The 17,553-nt window shown below is 45.3% G+C and overlaps 1 protein-coding gene across 1 annotated transcript in view; it reads right to left on the bottom strand.

Moving 5' to 3' along the window:
* Nucleotides 1-17,553, bottom strand: part of timeless (timeless circadian clock) — a 56,053-nt gene that overhangs the window by 9,977 nt on the left and 28,523 nt on the right. The window contains exons 16-24 of the mRNA XM_067976437.1: nt 11,051-11,148; nt 10,817-10,937; nt 10,163-10,364; nt 8,836-8,981; nt 8,337-8,425; nt 7,824-7,947; nt 7,073-7,155; nt 6,536-6,678; nt 2,946-3,168 (exon numbers count right to left, since the gene is read on the bottom strand). Coding sequence (XP_067832538.1) covers nt 2,946-3,168; nt 6,536-6,678; nt 7,073-7,155; nt 7,824-7,947; nt 8,337-8,425; nt 8,836-8,981; nt 10,163-10,364; nt 10,817-10,937; nt 11,051-11,148 — 1,229 coding nt within the window. The remainder of the gene's footprint in view (nt 1-2,945; nt 3,169-6,535; nt 6,679-7,072; nt 7,156-7,823; nt 7,948-8,336; nt 8,426-8,835; nt 8,982-10,162; nt 10,365-10,816; nt 10,938-11,050; nt 11,149-17,553) is intronic.

Raw genomic sequence — 17,553 nt, 5'->3', positions numbered from 1 at the left:
CCTTCTATAAATAAATTTACTCTTTCCCACTATTTATTCTCTTGGTCCCAAAAAAAGTCACCAAGGTTTCATCTATTTTAGACTGCCGTCCTCAACATACATGCATACATAATTTTGTTTTTTCTCTTTCCTCCAGAACTTCTATATTATGTTGTTCACATTCTGTAATATCACTGGTTTTGAAAATTCAAGTGAAAAGTTGAAGCGTCTTCATTCTGCCTTTTCTCGATAATGAATTACTGCGTCACCAATGTTGCTCTGTCACTGATCACTCGGAGGTCCAAATGTTTACTTTGCTGTTACATTTTCTCATGCCAATGATCACAAACCGTGTCCACGTACGGATCGATCCTCATTCCAGTGTTCAGTTGTGCAAAGTCCGCTTCTTTAGGTGAATTTTGTATCACGGTGAGGGATGTCAGTATTGCGGAGTAGAACATTTTTCTGCTTCAGGCACCCAGTGCCAAGCACTCAGGTGTAGCATGGCTAGGTGCAGAATAAAGCTCCCTCTATTTTGAGGCTGGGGCAGAAGAGTGTCCCCCAATGCACCGTGTTACATTTTGCATCTCACACACACACCATCCTGTGGTCTGAGTGAAACTACCAGTTTTAGTGTCAATTAGGGCAGTTTGGTGACATGGGCTAGGACTGAGACTGCCCAAATACTGGACCCATGCCCACTAGAACTGAGACTGCCCAAATACTGGACCCATGCCCACTAGAACTGAGACTGCCCAAATACTGGACCCATGCCCACTAGAACTGAGACTGCCCAAATACTGGACCCATGCCCACTAGAACTGAGACTGCCCATATACTGGTCCCATGCCCACTAGAACTGAGACTGCCCATATACTGGTCCCATGCCCACTAGAACTGAGAATGCCCAAATACTGGTCCCATGCCCACTAGGACTGAGACTACCCAAATACTGGACCCGTGCCAACTAGAACTGAGACTGCCCATATACTGGTCCCATGCCCACTAGGACTGAGACTACCCAAATACTGGACCCATGCCCACTAGAACTGAGACTGCCCAAATACTGGACCCATGCCCACTAGGACTGAGACTGCCCAAATACTGAACCCATGCCCACTAGAACTGAGACTGCCCAAATACTGGACCCATGCCCACTAGGACTGAGACTGCCCAAATACTGGACCCATGCCCACTAGGACTGAGACTGCCCAAATACTGGACCCATGCCCACTAGAACTGAGACTGCCCATATACTGGTCCCATGCCCACTAGGACTGAGACTGCCCAAATACTGGACCCATGCCCACTAGGACTGAGACTGCCCAAATACTGGACCCATGCCCACTAGGACTGAGACTGCCCAAATACTGGACCCATGCCCACTAGGACTGAGACTGCCCAAATACTAGACCCATGCCCACTAGGACTGAGACTGCCCAAATACTGGACCCATGCCCACTAGAACTGAGACAACCCAAATATTGGACCCATGCCCACTAGGACTGAGACTGCCCATATACTGGACCCATGCCCACTAGAACTGAGACTACCCAAATACTGGTCCCATGCCCACTAGGACTGAGACTACCCAAATACTGGACCCATGCCCACTAGAACTGAGACTGCCCAAATACTGGACCCGTGCCAACTAGAACTGAGACTGCCCATATACTGGTCCCATGCCCACTAGGACTGAGACTACCCAAATACTGGACCCATGCCCACTAGAACTGAGACAACCCAAATATTGGACCCATGCCCACTAGGACTGAGACTGCCCATATACTGGACCCATGCCCACTAGAACTGAGACTACCCAAATACTGGTCCCATGCCCACTAGAACTGAGACTGCCCATATACTGGTCCCATGCCCACTAGAACTGAGACTGCCCATATACTGGTCCCATGCCCACTAGGACTGAGACTACCCAAATACTGGACCCATGCCCACTAGAACTGAGACAACCCAAATATTGGACCCATGCCCACTAGGACTGAGACTGCCCATATACTGGACCCATGCCCACTAGAACTGAGACTACCCAAATACTGGTCCCATGCCCACTAGAACTGAGACTGCCCATATACTGGTCCCATGCCCACTAGAACTGAGACTGCCCAAATACTGGACCCATGCCCACTAGGACTGAGACTGCCCAAATACTAGACCCATGCCCACTAGAACTGAGACAACCCAAATATTGGACCCATGCCCACTAGGACTGAGACTGCCCATATACTGGACCCATGCCCACTAGAACTGAGACTACCCAAATACTGGTCCCATGCCCACTAGAACTGAGACTGCCCATATACTGGTCCCATGCCCACTAGAACTGAGACTGCCCATATACTGGTCCCATGCCCACTAGAACTGAGACTGCCCAAATACTGGACCCATGCCCACTAGGACTGAGACTGCCCAAATACTAGACCCATGCCCACTAGGACTGAGGCTGCCCAAATACTGGACCCATGCCCACTAGAACTGAGACAACCCAAATATTGGACCCATGCCCACTAGGACTGAGACTGCCCATATACTGGACCCATGCCCACTAGAACTGAGACTACCCAAATACTGGTCCCATGCCCACTAGGACTGAGACTGCCCAAATACTGGACCCTTGCCCACTAGGACGGAGACTGCCCAAACACTGGACCCTTGCCCACTAGGACTGAGACTGCCCAAATACTGGAGTCAAACCCAGGTCCCACAGCTGAAAGGCCACTGTGTAAACCCACTGCACAGCCCAGTAACGCTTTCTTTCTCTTCTCCACCCCTTGTCTACTCTCCCCCCACCACCCCACCTCCTCCCCACTCCTCATTTAGCCGATGAAATGAAGGAATAAAGCCATATTACCACTGTTTGCCCCACCCTACACTAGGACAGTGACTAATTTTTTCCCAGACTATGACACAAAACCAATTGAAAGACTGAGTTTTAATTTAAAAATCACCTTGCTGCTGAAGTTTGCAGCACAGACTCGGGATTGCTGGGTCAGGCTCTCTCTCGCCCATCTTTTGTCCATCTCCTTTTGCAGTGTATCTTGGTCTGGATTCAGTGTTCAGCTCTCCCCTCTCATCCTCACTACTGTCATCTTCGTCCAGTTCATCCTCTTCCTCAGACGACCCCCGAGCAGCATCAAATCCCAGATTATTTAGGAAGCCCTCCTCGTCCTCCTGAAATAACAATTCACGGCGAGAGCCTCTTACAACTCAAGGAAAGTCAGCTGTCTTTCAGAAACATTTTGTTTTCTAGACAAGCACAGAATGAGCAAAATTCACGTTTACCCAAATAGATCAGTATGCTCATTATTATCCTTTTTAAAACCATTTTACATTTTGAGCTTAGAAAAGGACATATTAAAATAACTCAATTCTAAAATTCTATTGAGGGCATGAGCAGCAGAATCCCCTCTCTGACAGAAAGTCCCAGAAATCCCTTCAAATTCAAGTATTGACCCCGACAATTCCCCCCAAATAAAAAAAATTCCCAACTAACGTTTACCCAAAATCTGCAAGATTCTACAGAACTAAAAGTTCATTACTGGGGTTTAAAAGAACTGATTCTCAACCAACCAAACCAACTTTTCTTGTATTTCCTTGAGTATAGAAGATTGAGTGGTGATCTAATTGAGGGGTTTAAAATGTTAAAAGGATTCGAAACGGTAGATATTTTGTATCCGTCTTCACTGTAGAGGATATAAATAACATGCCAGAAATAATTGTGAATCAAGAGGTGAAAGGGAGGGAGGAATTTAAAATATTTACAATCGCCAGGGAAAGGGTTCTGAAAAATATATTAGAACTAAAAACTGACAAGTCCCCAGGTCCTGACGGACTTCATCCTAGGGTCTTAAAAGAAGTGGCTGCAGAGATAGTAGATGCATTGGTATTAATTTTCCAAAATTCCCTAGATTCTGGAAGGGTCCCATCAGATTGGAAAATAGCAAACGTAACTCCTCTATTCAAGAAAGGAACATAGGAACAGGAGTAGGCCATTCAGCCCCTCGAGCCTGCTCCGCCATTTGATAAGATCATGGCTGATCTGTGATCTAACTCCATATACCTGCCTTTGGCCCATATCCCTTAATACCTTTGGTTGGCAAAAAGCTATCTATCTCAGATTTAAAATTAGCAATTGAGCTAGCATCAATTGCCGTTTGCAGAAGAGAGTTCCAAACTTCTACCACCCTTTGTGTGTAGAAGTATTTTCTAATCTCACTCCTGAAAGGTCTGGCTCTAATTTTTAGACTGTGCCCCCTACTCCTAGAATCCCCAACCAACGGAAATAGTTTCTCTCTATCCACCCTATCTGTTCCCCTTAATATCTTATAAACTTCGATCAGATCACCCAAAGAGACAGAAAGCAGGAAACTACAGGCCAGTTAGCTTAACATCTGTCATTGGGAAAATACTAGAATCTATTATTAAGGAGGTTATAGCAGGGCACTTGGAAAATCTCAAAGCAAACAGGCAGAGTCAACACGGCTTTGTGAAAGGGAAATAGTGTTTGACTAATTTATTAGAGTTCTTTGAGGAAGTAACAAGCAACGTGGATAAAGGGGATCCTGTGGATGTGGTGTACTTGGATTTCCAGAAGGCTTTTGACAAGGTGCCACATCAAAGGCTACTACACAAAATAAGAGCTCATGGTGTAGGGGGTAACATATTAGCATGGATAAAGGGTTGGTTAACTAACAGGAAACAGAGAGTAGGCATAAATGGGTCCTTTTCAGGTTGGCAAGATGTAACAAGTGGAGTGCCACAGGGATCAGTGCTTGGGCCTCAACTATTTACAATCTATATCAATGACTTGGATGATGGGACCAAATGTATGGTTGCTAAATTTGCTGATGACACAAAGGTGGGAAAGAAAGTAAGTTGTGAAGAGGTCATAAGGAGTCTGCAAAGGGATTATAGATAGATTAAATGAGTGGGCAAAAATTTGGCAGATGGAGTATAATGTGGGAAAAGGTGAATTTGTCCACTTTGGCAGGAGGAATAGAAAAGCAGTATATTATTTAAATGGAGAGAGATTGCAGAACTCTGAGGTACAGAGGGATCTGCGTGTCCTAGTACACGAATCACAAAAAGTTAGTATGCAGGTACAGCAAGTGATTAGGAAGGCAAGTGGAATGTTGTCATTTATTGCAAGGGGAATGGAATATAAAATTAGAGATGTTTTGCTACAGTTGTACAGGACATTGGTGAGACCACATCTAGAATACTGTGTGCAGTTTTGGTCTCCTCATTTAAGAAAGGACATAATTGCTTTAGAGGCGGTTCAGGGAAGGTTCATTCGGATGATTCCTGGGATGGGGGGAGTTATCTTATGAGGAAAGGTGTTGGACAAGTTGTGCCTGTATATATTGGAGTTCAGAAGAATAAGAAGTGATCTTATTCAAACATGTAAGATCCTGAGGGGGCTTGAAGGGGTAGATGCTGAGAGGCTGTTTCCCCTTGTAGGAGAGACTAGAACTAGGGGCCAGAGTTTAAAAATAAGTGGTCTCCTATTTAAGATGGAGATGAGGAGAAATTTTTTCTCTCAGAGGGTTGTGAGTCTGTGGAACTCCCTTCCCCAGAGAGCGGTGGAGGCAGAGTCACAATCAGATCAGCCATGATCTCATCAAATGGTAGAGCAGGCTCGAGGGGCCGAATGGCCTACTCCTGCTCTTAATTTGTATGTTTGTATGATACAAAGAAACTATTTCCTCTGTTAGGGGAAATAAACAATGAGGGGACATAATCTTAAAATTAGAGTTCAGGGGTGAAATCAGGAAGCACTTCTTCACACAAAGGGTAGTAAAAATTTAGAACTCTCTTCCCCCAAAAGGCTGTGGATGCTGGGGGTCAATTGGAGCTTTCAAGACTGAGATCAATAGATTTTTATTGGGTAAGGGCATCAAGGGATATGGAACCAAGGCGGGTAAATGGAGTTGAGGTGCAGATCAGCCATGATCTAATTGAATGGCTGAGCAAGCTTGAAGGGCTGAATGGCCTCCTCCTGTTCCCAAGAACTATTTTATCTTCCATTTGCTATTTTTTTTGTCAAGTCTACAAGTGGAACCATTCCAGTAAAATTCTGTCATGATTTCAATTGATCATGAGACAAAATTTAAAGAGCACCCCCCTCATAAACCCTCCTCCCAGTTACAGTTACGAAGCATAGACTAGAGGCAATTCCCTTACCAAGAGAGTCACCCTAGCTCACTCCTATGCTTTTTAACAACTTGTTACATACTGGCATATTGGTTGAGGGAATGGGACATGGATACATGCAAGTAGAAAATTAAAGCTATAGGCAATTTTCCACACCCTCCTTCAGACCTCTGCACTCATTTTTTAATGCTGCAATTATTGGGGGCCAGTTACAGGTGACATGACAAACAGCAAAGGCAGGTTCCAATGATCAAATCATGCAATTGTAGTGGTGGTTTTATTTCACTGTATTTTATATGAGAATAGCACACCCTATTTCCACTATAATACTACAAATAAACTTAAGTCAACAGAGGCTTTGAGATTCTAAGAAACACCAGAGTACCTGATTCGCTACTTTTGTGAGCTTCCTTCTCTTCTTGTAGAGTTCCTTTCTATTGGAAACAAGGCCCATACTGATCAGCTTCTCAATAATCCTGGCTCTGGATCGCTTGTTGGTTATGTGTTTCATGATATTACCGAGGACATCTTAAGATAAAAGAGATAACTTTCATCAATTGTATTTTTCCCTTCTCTCTTAGATTTCAATGCTCTATGGTTTAAGGGCAAATCATTGAGTTTCAATTAGACAGCTGGATGTCGAATAAATCATTTTAAAAGAGGTTCACCTGGTTAAGGCAATGAGTACCTAAGTCATACAGTGCTGGCAGATTGAAGAATTGATCCCTCTTTTGTGCTGAGTTAGCAATTTTCAGCTTGTGGTTGCAGAAGAGCCTCAAGAATTGGCTCAATGTCGGGAAAAGGGAAGGTGAGGATAATGGTTCCTAGTCCTCATCACTGTCTAATGATCTCAATTTCTTTCCAGTTATGACATGAGCAAATGAATTCCAGCTACATATATGAACAGCAAAAAAAAACTTACCATCTGATCCTCTGTACTCCACAAACAATGTCTCAAGCTCCATTTCCTGCTCCTCTCTCCAAAGCACAATCTTGGTGCCCTTACTTAAAACAGCAAAAACAAGAGTTACAAAGTGAATCACAAAACACAGTAGCCATACATCTCCCACACCTTGGTTATTAAGTCTTTGCCCATTAGAAAGCTCCAGATGGACAGGTTGGAGAAATTGATTATGGTAGAAGGGTTAAAAGAAAAAAAAATCATTCTTGAGCTCCTTCCTTCCCCTTCTTACCATCCTGAGCTATGCACCACCCCTGGCCTCAAATAATTACAGGTTTCCATCCCTCTACCAATTCTGTTCTAAAACTAGCTGTTAGGAGGTGATCAAGAACAGCTTAGAACAACTTGCCCTCTGATTTCTCTTCCATTTAGGGAAGCACCTAGACTCGCTCTCCCACTGCACAACTAGGACAAGTAATCCTGTAAGTGAACAACCATAGGTGCAAACCCATGTGTTACTACTCCACTGTAGAGCTCCAACCAACTGTGCCACTGCCCATGGAACAATTAAGCTTCATTCTGAAGGGAACTGTGAAGAGAATAAGAGGCAGATCCAGGGAAATGACCATCTCCTTGAGCCAAAGGACACTGCAAGTTTTCAGCTTGTGGTCAGATTGTCAACTGTGCTGGTTGGGGTCACTTGTGAAACTCTTGACTGCCAAGTTTCTATAGACTATCCCTTTAGTAGCCAAACGACGTTATATACACTTACTTGACACGTTTGAGATCTTTTACGCTGTCCACCAGGCTCATCTGAACAAGTTTGGCAGCAATCTGTTTTCTGGTCCTTGTGTCATTTTTAATGTGTTCCATGATGCAGTCAATGACATCTCTATCTGGAAACAGGAAAAGTTCACAATGCAACAGAATGCCTAGATTTTGCATTCCAAGTATGTATCTGAAAGCATCAGGATAAAGCTTCCCTATGAAGCCATTAAATATTGCTTGTATGAGATATCTGGATCGTAAACCCCACTTGTATAAAAATCTTGTTTATGTATACACATACTTGAAGGGGAAAAAACTGCAGGGCTATGGGGAAAGAGCAGGGGAGTGGGACCAATTGGATAGCTCATTCAAAGAGCCTGCACAGACACGGTGGGTCAAATGGCCTCCTGCTGTAAAATTCTACGTACTGGAATTTAAATAAAACTGTGGGAAAAAAAAAATCAGTTGCACACTTGATATGGGATATATTCAGAAATAATCCAAACACAACACATACCTCCTTCTTCCTCTTTGAATCTTAGATACAGTGTTTCAAGTTCCTCCTCTTCCTCTGATGACCATGTTGGAGCCCTTTTATTTTCTCCACTGTGTAAAGAGGAGAAGAAACTGTTCATTATCACAACTGCAAAAAGAAAATTGCATTTGTGTTCGTGCCTGCTGTGGACTGTTCTGTAATCCCAGCATCTTCCACTCCATTAACAGAAGGAATGCAACACTCGTGTGGTCAGCAAGCACAAAACCTTAGCAGCCAAGTTCCCTTTGGCAACCAAACATTCCAGGAACGATCGATCATTTCAGGTCCACACAGGCCACAGTAAGGATAAGACGGTCCATCTAAAAATAAGGATTGCCAAGGCTAACAAAATGGCAGCAACACTGGCCTTTGCATCTCGAGCGCCAGATTAATTGATCCTTTTAGTTAAAACAGGCTACGCAGTGTCAGCACAGTACAAAAGACCCAATACCTCCCAAGCTCTCGTGCTCAATGCACTTGCCTTTCCTCATCCTTCCTGTAACCCTCAGTCATTTCTCGAATGGTTGCAATATTCTTCCAGAAAAGCAGTTCCACATAAGCTTTGTCGTTTTTAGCAGCTAAAGTAAAGAATCTGTTCAGGACGTATCTGGAGAACTTCACCAGCTCCTGTTGTGAAAAAACAGAAGAGATTAAATGCGGAGTGCAGATTGCCTTGCCGCGTTTCATGAGAGAGTCGGAATGGACTGTCAGACCACAATTCTGGATTTAACCTTGATAGCAACTAGGAGAACTGGGGGGAGGGGAGTCAGTCCCAATAACTGCCCAGCAACCCTTATTGGAAATTGCCTGTTTGAGGGAGTCAGGCAGAGAGAGAATTTGGCTTCGATGAGACATCCCCCTGCCAACACTCACTGACTAGGCTCACAAACGAAGAATGGCTACTTGGAGGAGGCACTGGAGGGCAGTGGGCACTCCTGGAATTGTACCCGATAAACCTCAGGAGAGTGGGGAAGAATTTTAATGGAACTTTTAGCAACCAAAGCAGGTACATGGGCACCTAAATTACTTGGGGTAGAGTATGTAAAATTGTTTTAAAGCAGCAATGTAGTTAAGTTGCCTTGGGATTATTCACACCAAAAAGAGCTACATTCAAGACAAATCATTTCACCTATCCCATTTTAATAGGTAAACCAGTAAACCATTGCGGAGAGCACTCAGAACCAAAACTGAATTGGTCAGAATACAATTTCAGGAGCGTTATGAAAGACTGATAATTTGGCAGCTTAACACTGTATATTATCCAGCAACCTTTTCTCTTGAATCCCAATTTTCAAAATAGCTTTACTGTTGTAATCGTCTCCCCTCCTGCATGTAAACAGTCTCTTGTCCACCCCCTAAATACTCTTCTGGCATCACACACTACCCCTGGTTCAAAGGACATCCTGTAGATCTGCTCCCAGGCCTCCACCAATGCCACTGTATAGCCGGTCTTTCACTTTTCCTTTCCTGTGTTGAAGTGTCTGACCTCCATTCAGCGTCTCTCCAAAGCTGCATAGTGAAGACTCACCTTTTAGGGAACTAACAGGCACAGTGCTGCAAAATACTACAGCACCATACAGTAAATCTTTAAGAACAAAAATAATCACCAACCAATTACATAGAACAACAGAAACAGGCTATTTGGCCCAACTGGTCTATGCCGGTGTTTATGCTCCACAGGAGCCTCCTCCCACCCCTCTTCATCTCACCCTATCAGCATATCCTTCTATTCCTTTCTCCCTCATGTACTTATCTAGCTTTCTCTTAAAGGCATCTATGATTATAATGACTACAACAATTCAACATACTTGGTACGCGCTGGCTGCTGGATCTTCCAGAATGTGATTGAACAAGTGGAATACCGACAGCTGGTAAAGAAGAGTATCCATTTTCAAATCGTACGCTACCCGATGGAGCATCTTTACAACGCAGTGGTTGGTGTGAGCACTGTTCTGCCGGTAGTCCTTCAACAGGAGAATGTAAGGTTTCACGACACTGGCATTAGCGAACCTAAGCACAACAGATAAAAAGGATGGTGAAAAAGAGAGAATTACACACTGTATACGTTTCCCAAATAAGCCATCCTTACAGCCCGACTGAGATGGTTAATTTAGTGCCAACTTGTGGATAAATTTTTGGTCATGGGTTCCTGCCCATCAGGAGTTGTGTCGAGACTCCCAAACCTTTATTTCACTTGGGACCCCTACAGCTAGCAGGCAGAGGGTTTTCCTCCAAACTGCATGGCCTGGATTCAAACCTTTGTCCCAGAAGTGAAAGGAGAGAATGTGCTAACCCACTGCATCAGTTGGATAACCGCCACATTATTATTTTTTAAAATTCTATTTAACGGCTTAAAGCCCCATGCAGGGGTTTTAGGGGATTGTGCAATAGCAGATTCAGCCACAGTGGGACAAGAATAATTTTTAATTTAAAAAAAAACAAGAATTTTTGGAATCTTATACCTCCTGAGATAATCCAGAAAATTAAATTCACTTTCTGTAACTCGCATGGATTCAGTTTCTTCCTCTTCTATTTCTTCATCTCTGAATTCTTCAGTTTCTTCGACCTCTACAGCAGGCTGCCCTATGGGACGGATAGAGCGAGAGAGGGACAGAGAGAGAGAAAGCATTTGGACAGGGCTTCAAGACGATTTTCAAAACTGTGAACAGCAAAATGACAGCGGCTAAAATACTTACTCGGTAACTTTGCAAACAGTACTTGTCTGAGCAACTGGGACTCTTCCTCGAGCTGCAAGCCAGAAGACCCAAAAACATCACCTGCAGGCCACACTTCCCTGTGGAGACCAACATTAGATTCACAATCACTCACAATGCCTTTATGGAGTTCACATCTTACATTCTTATCCTGCTTGTCATAATTGCAGTATCGTCTGGCATCGTTCCAGGAAATGGCACTAGGTGGAATGCATACAGATAACATGCAACTTGAAATTTTTTGGATGAGATTTGTGACCATCAGGGTAAAAGATGTCATGTCAGTGTTGGAAGATGAGTACTTCTTCCAGTTTTCACGACATCAAATACTTTCAGGGTTAGATACAGAGTAAAGCTCCCTCTACACTGTCCCATCAAACACTCCCAGGGCAGGTACAGGGTTAGATACAGAGTAAAGCTCCTTCGACACTGTCCCATCAAACACTCCCAGGGCAGGTACAGGGTTAGATACAGAGTAAAGCTCCCTCGACACTGTCCCATCAAACACTCCCAGGGCAGGTACAGGGTTAGATACAGAGTAAAGCTCCCTCTACACTGTCCCATCAAACATTCCCAGGGCAGGTACAGGGTTAGATACAAAGTAAAGCTCCCTCTACACCGTCCCATCAAACTCTCCCTGGAAAGGTATAACATGGGTTAGATAGTGTGAAGCTCCCTCTATTCTACCCTAATAACATACCTTACCCCAATCTCAGAATCATAGAAAATTAGAATCATAGAAAATTTACGGCACAGAAGGAGGCCATTCGGCCTATCGTGTCCGCTCCGGCTGAGAAACGAGCCACCCAGCCTAATCCCACTTTCCCGCATTTGTCCTGCAGGTCACAGTTCTTCAGGTGCACATCCAGGTATTTTTTAAATGTGATGAGGGTTTCTGCCTCTACCACTCTCTCAGGCAATGAGTTCCAGACCCTCACCACCCTCTGGGTGAAAAAACTTTTCCACATTTCCGTTCTGATCCTTCTACCAATCACTTTAAATCTATGCCCCCAGGTTATTGACCCCTCCGCTAAGGGAAATAGGTCCTCCCTATCCACTCTATCTAGGCCCCTCATAATTTTGTAGACCTCAATCAAATCACCCCTCAGCCTCCTCTGTTCCAAGGGAAACAACCCCAGCCTATCCAATCTGTCATCATAGCTAAAATTCTCCAGTCCTGGCAACATCCTCGTAAATCTGCTCTGCACCCTTTCTAGTGCAATTATATCCTTCCTGTAATGTGGTGACCAGAACTGTGCGCAGTACTCAAGCTGTGGCCTAACGACTGTTTCATACAGTTCCAGCATAAAATCCCTGCTTTTATATTCTATGCCTTGGCTAATAAAGGAAAGCATTCCATATGCCTTCTTATCTACCTGTCCTGCTACCTTCAGGGATCTGTGGACATGCACTCCAAGGTCCCTCACTTCCTCTACACCTCTCAGTATCCTCCCATTTATTGTGTATTCCCTTGCCTTGTTTGCTCTCCCCAAATGCATTACCTCACACTTCTCCGGATTGAACTCCATTTGTCACTTTTCTGCCCATCTGACCAGTCGATTGATATCTTCCTGCAGTCTACAGCTTTCCTCCTCACTATCAACCACACGGCCCGTCTTTGTGTCATCCACAAATTTCTTAATCGTGCCCCCTACGTTTAAGTCCAAATCGTTAATGTATACCACAAAAAGCAAAGGACCGAGTACCGAGCCCTGTGGCACCCCACTGGAAACAGCTTTCCAGTCACAAAAACACTTGTCGACCATTACCCTTTGTTTCCTGCCACTGAGCCAATTTTGGATCCAATTTGCCACATTCCCTTGGATCCCATGGGCTTTTACTTTTTTGACCAATCCGTCATGTGGGACCTTGTCAAAAGCCTTGCTAAAATCCATGTATACTACATCAATTGCGCTACCCTCATCGATCCTCCTTGTCACCTCCTCGAAAAATTCAATCAAGTTAGTCAGACACGACCTCCCCTTAACAAATCTGTGCTGACTGTCCTTGATTAGTCCATGTCTTTCTAAGTGACAGTTTATCCTGTCCCTCAGAATTGATTCCAATAATTTGCCCACCACCGAGGTTAGGCTGACTGGCCTGTAATTACTCAGTCCATCCTTCGCTCCCTTTTTAAACAACGGTACAACGTTAGCAGTCCTCCAATCCTACGCCTGTATCCAGTGAAGTTTGGAAAATGATTGTTAAAGCCTCCGCTATTTCCTCCCTGGCTTCTTTTAACAGTCTGGGATACACTTCTGCCCATTGTGATTTATCCACTTTCAAAGATGCTAATCCCCCTTTTTTTTCATTCGTTCACGGGATGTGGGCGTCGCTGGCGAGGCCAGCATTTATTGCCCATCCCTAATTGCCCTCGAGAAGGTGGTGGTGAGCCGCCTTCTTGAACCGCTGCAGTCCGTGTGGTGACGGTTCTACCACAGTGCTGTTCGGAAGGGAGTTCCAGGATTTTGGCTCAGCGACAATGAAGGAACGGCCGATATATTTCCAAGTCAGGATGGTGTGTGACTTGGAGGGGAACGTGCAGGTGGTGTTGTTCCCATGTGCCTGCTGCTCTTGTCCTTCTAGGTGGTAGAGGTCGCGGGTTTGGGAGGTGCTGTCGAAGAAGCCTTGGCGAGTTGCTGCAGTGCATCCTGTGGATGGTGCACACTGCAGCCACAGTGCGCCGGTGGTGAAGGGAGTGAATGTTTAAGGTGGTGGATGGGGTGCCAATCAAGCGGGCTGCTTTATCTTGGATGGTGTCGAGCTTCTTGAGTGTTGTTGGAGCTGCACTCATCCAGGCAAGTGGAGAGTATTCCATCACTCTCCTGACTTGTGCCTTGTAGATGGTGGAAAGGCTTTGGGGAGTCAGGAGGTGAGTCACTCGCCGCAGAATACCCAGCCTCTGACCTGCTCTCGCAGCCACAGTATTTATATGGCTGGTCCAGTTAAGTTTCTGGTCAATGGTGACCCCCAGGATGTTGATGGTGGGGGATTCGGCGATGGTAATGCCGTTGAATGTCAAGGGGAGGTGGTTAGACTCTCTCTTGTTGGAGATGGTCATTGCCTGGCACTTATCTGGTGCGAATGTTACTTGCCACTTATGAGCCCAAGCCTGGATGTTGTCCAGGTCTTGCTGCATGCAGGCTCGGACTGCTTCATTATCTGAGGGGTTGCGAATGGAACTGAACACTGTGCAGTCATCAGCGAACATCCCCATTTCTGACCTTACGATGGAGGGAAGGTCATTGATGAAGCAGTTGAAGATGGTTGGGCCAAGAAAACTGCCCTGAGGAACTCCTGCAGCAATGCCCTGGGGCTGAGATGATTGGCCTCCAACAACCACTACCATCTTCCTTTGTGCTAGGTATGACTCCAGCCACTGGAGAGTTTTCCCCCTGATTCCCATTGACTTCAATTTTACTAGGGCTCCTTGGTGCCACACTCTGTCAAATGCTACCTTGATGTCAAGGGCAGTCACTCTCACCTCACCTCTGGAATTCAGCTCTTTTGTCCATGTTTGGACCAAGGCTGTAATGAGGTCTGGAGCCGAGTGGTCCTGGCGGAACCCAAACTGAGTATCGGTGAGCAGGTTATTGGTGAGTAAGTGCCGCTTGATGGCACTGTCGACGACACCTTCCATCACTTTGCTGATGATTGAGAGTAGACTGATGGGGCGGTAATTGGCCGGATTGGATTTGTCCTGCTTTTTGTGGACAGGACATACCTGGGCAATTTTCCACATTGTCGGGTAGATGCCAGTGTTGTAGCTGTACTGGAACAGCTTGGCTAGAGGCGCAGCCAGTTCTGGAGCACAAGTCTTCAGCACTACAGCTGGGATGTTGTCGGGGCCCATAGCCTTTGCTGTGTCCAGTGCACTCAGCCGTTTCTGGATATCACGTGGAGTGAATCGAATTGGCCGAAGACTGGCTTCCGTGATGGTGGGGATATCAGGAGGAGGCTGAGATGGATCATCCACTCGGCACTTCTGGCTGAAGATGGTTGCAAACGCTTCAGCCTTGTCTTTTGCACTCACGTGCTGGACTCCGCCATCATTGAGAATGGGGTTGTTTGCAGCGCCTCCTCCTCCCGTTAGTTGTTTAATTGTCCACCACCATTCACGACTGGATGTAGCAGGACTGCAGAGCTTTGATCTGATCCGTTGGTTGTGGAATCGCTTAGCTCTGTCTATAGTATGTTGCTTCCGCTGTTTAGCATGCCTGTAGTCCTGAGTTGTAGCTTCACCAGGTTGGCACCTCATTTTTAGGTACGCCTGGTGCTGCTCCTGGCATGCTCTTCTACACTCCTCATTGAACCAGGGTTGATCCCCTGGCTTGTTGGTAATGGTAGAGTGAGGAATATGCCGGGCCATGAGGTTACAGATTGTGCTGGAATACAATTCTGCTGCTGCTGATGGCCCACAGCGCCTCATGGATGCCCAGTTTTGAGCTGCTAGATCTGTTCTGAATCTATCCCATTTAGCACGGTGGTAGTGCCACACAACACGTTGGATGGTGTCCTCAGTGCGAAGACGGGATTTCATCTCCACGAGGACTGTGCAGTGGTCACTCCTACCAATACTGTCATGGACAGATGCATTTGCGACAGGTAGATTGGTGAGGACGAGGTCAAGTAAGTTTTTCCCTCGTGTTGGTTCGCTCACCACCTGCCGCAGGCCCAGTCTAGCAGCTATGTCCTTCAGGACTCGGCCAGCTCGGTCAGTCGTGGTGCTACCGAGCCACTCTTGGTGATGGACATTGAAGTCCCCCACCCAGAGTACATTTTGTGCCCTTGCTACCCTCAGTGCTTCCTCCAAGTGGTGCTCAACATGGAGGAAGACTGATTCATCAGCTGAGGGAGGACAGTAAGTGGTAATCAGCAGGAGGTTTCCTTGCCCATGTTTGACCTGATGCCATGAGATTTCATGGGGTCCAGAGTCAATGTTGAGGACTCCCAGGGCCACTCCCTCCTGATTGTATACCACTGTACCGCCACCTCTGGTGGGTCTGTCCTGCCGGTGGGACAGGACATGCCCAGGGATGGTGATGGAAGAGTCTGGGACGTTGGCTGAAAGATATGATTCTGTGAGTATGGCTATGTCAGGCTGTTGCTTGACTGGTCTGTGGGACAGCTCTCCCAATTTTGGCACAAGACCCCAGATGTTAGTCAGGAGGACCTTGCAGGGTTGACTGGGCTCTCTCACTATGTTTATCCCATCCAATATTTCACACTCCTCCTCCTTAACTTCAATCCCTGCATCATCCCTCTCCTTGTGAAGACAGAAACAAAGTATTCATTAAGAACCATACCCACATCTTCTGCCTCCACACATAATTTACCTTTTTGGTCTCTAATAGGCCCTTCTCTTTCCTTAGTTACCCTCTTGCTCTTAATGTATTTATAAAACATCTTTGGGTTTTCTTTGATTTTACCTGCTAATATTTTTTCATGCCCTCTCTTTGCTTTCCTAATTTCCTTTTTAACTTCACCCCTGCACTTTGTATACTGCTCTAAGCTTTCCGTAGTATTGAGTTCCCGGTGTCTATCGTCGGCTTTCTTTTTCTGCCTTATCTTACCCTGAATGCTTCTTGACATCCAGGGGGCTCTAGATTTGGCAGCCCCTCCCTTTTTCTTTGCGGGAACATGTTTACCCTGAACCCCTTGAATCACCCCTTTAAATGTCTCCCACTGCTCTGACACTGATTTACCTTCAAGTAGCTGTTTCCAGTTTACTTCTCAGTTTAGTAAAATTGGCCTTTCCCCAATTGAAAATTTTAACTCCTGCTCTGTCTTTGTCCTTTTCCACCCCTTAATGTACTAGTGCATTTTTTTTTCATTTTCTGCACCACTTATTTTGTGGTCTGAGTGGGATTGCCAACATAACTAAGAAATTAGGACAATTTGGAACTGGGTTGAAACTGCTCAAACTCATTTTACACATGCCACTTACAGTCATCAGACTGGATTCAAAGCCAAACCCTGCGATTGAAAGGGCAGCATGCTAACCCACTGCACTACACAACTCCTTTCCTCCACCTCCCTCAAATCAACATTGTAAATCCAATGTACAAAGACATTACATTAACTCAGGAGTGACTGCATCGCTCATGGGCTGCAGTCAGTGCCACAATGCGATATTGATCATATTTCACAGCTTCTCGTCATGGACTTAATTCATTTACAGTACACGTTAAGTAATGAGAATGGGAAAAGCTTGATGTCAATGGCTCACATTTAAAACATGTGTTTATATACAACTTTCAAATTGCTTCCAGTGGACAAAAGAACACCAGAGAAATCTCCATAGCAGTCAGTTCTCAATTGACAGCGTCCAATAAGTTACATAACTATTTCCTGGATACAATGTTATCAAGCATGCTATAAAAGTCACATCACAATTTTATGGTTGCAGTTTCTATTTAGGAAAAAAACACATAAATGGTACTGCAATACAAGTCACTCATGTATATTTAGATGGTAGGAGTCAT

This window comes from Heptranchias perlo, chromosome X (genome assembly GCF_035084215.1).
Source record: "Heptranchias perlo isolate sHepPer1 chromosome X, sHepPer1.hap1, whole genome shotgun sequence".
Taxonomy (NCBI): domain Eukaryota; kingdom Metazoa; phylum Chordata; class Chondrichthyes; order Hexanchiformes; family Hexanchidae; genus Heptranchias; species Heptranchias perlo.
The sequence above is the reverse complement of the archived record's forward strand: the minus strand, read 5'-3'. Positions and strand labels throughout refer to the sequence as shown.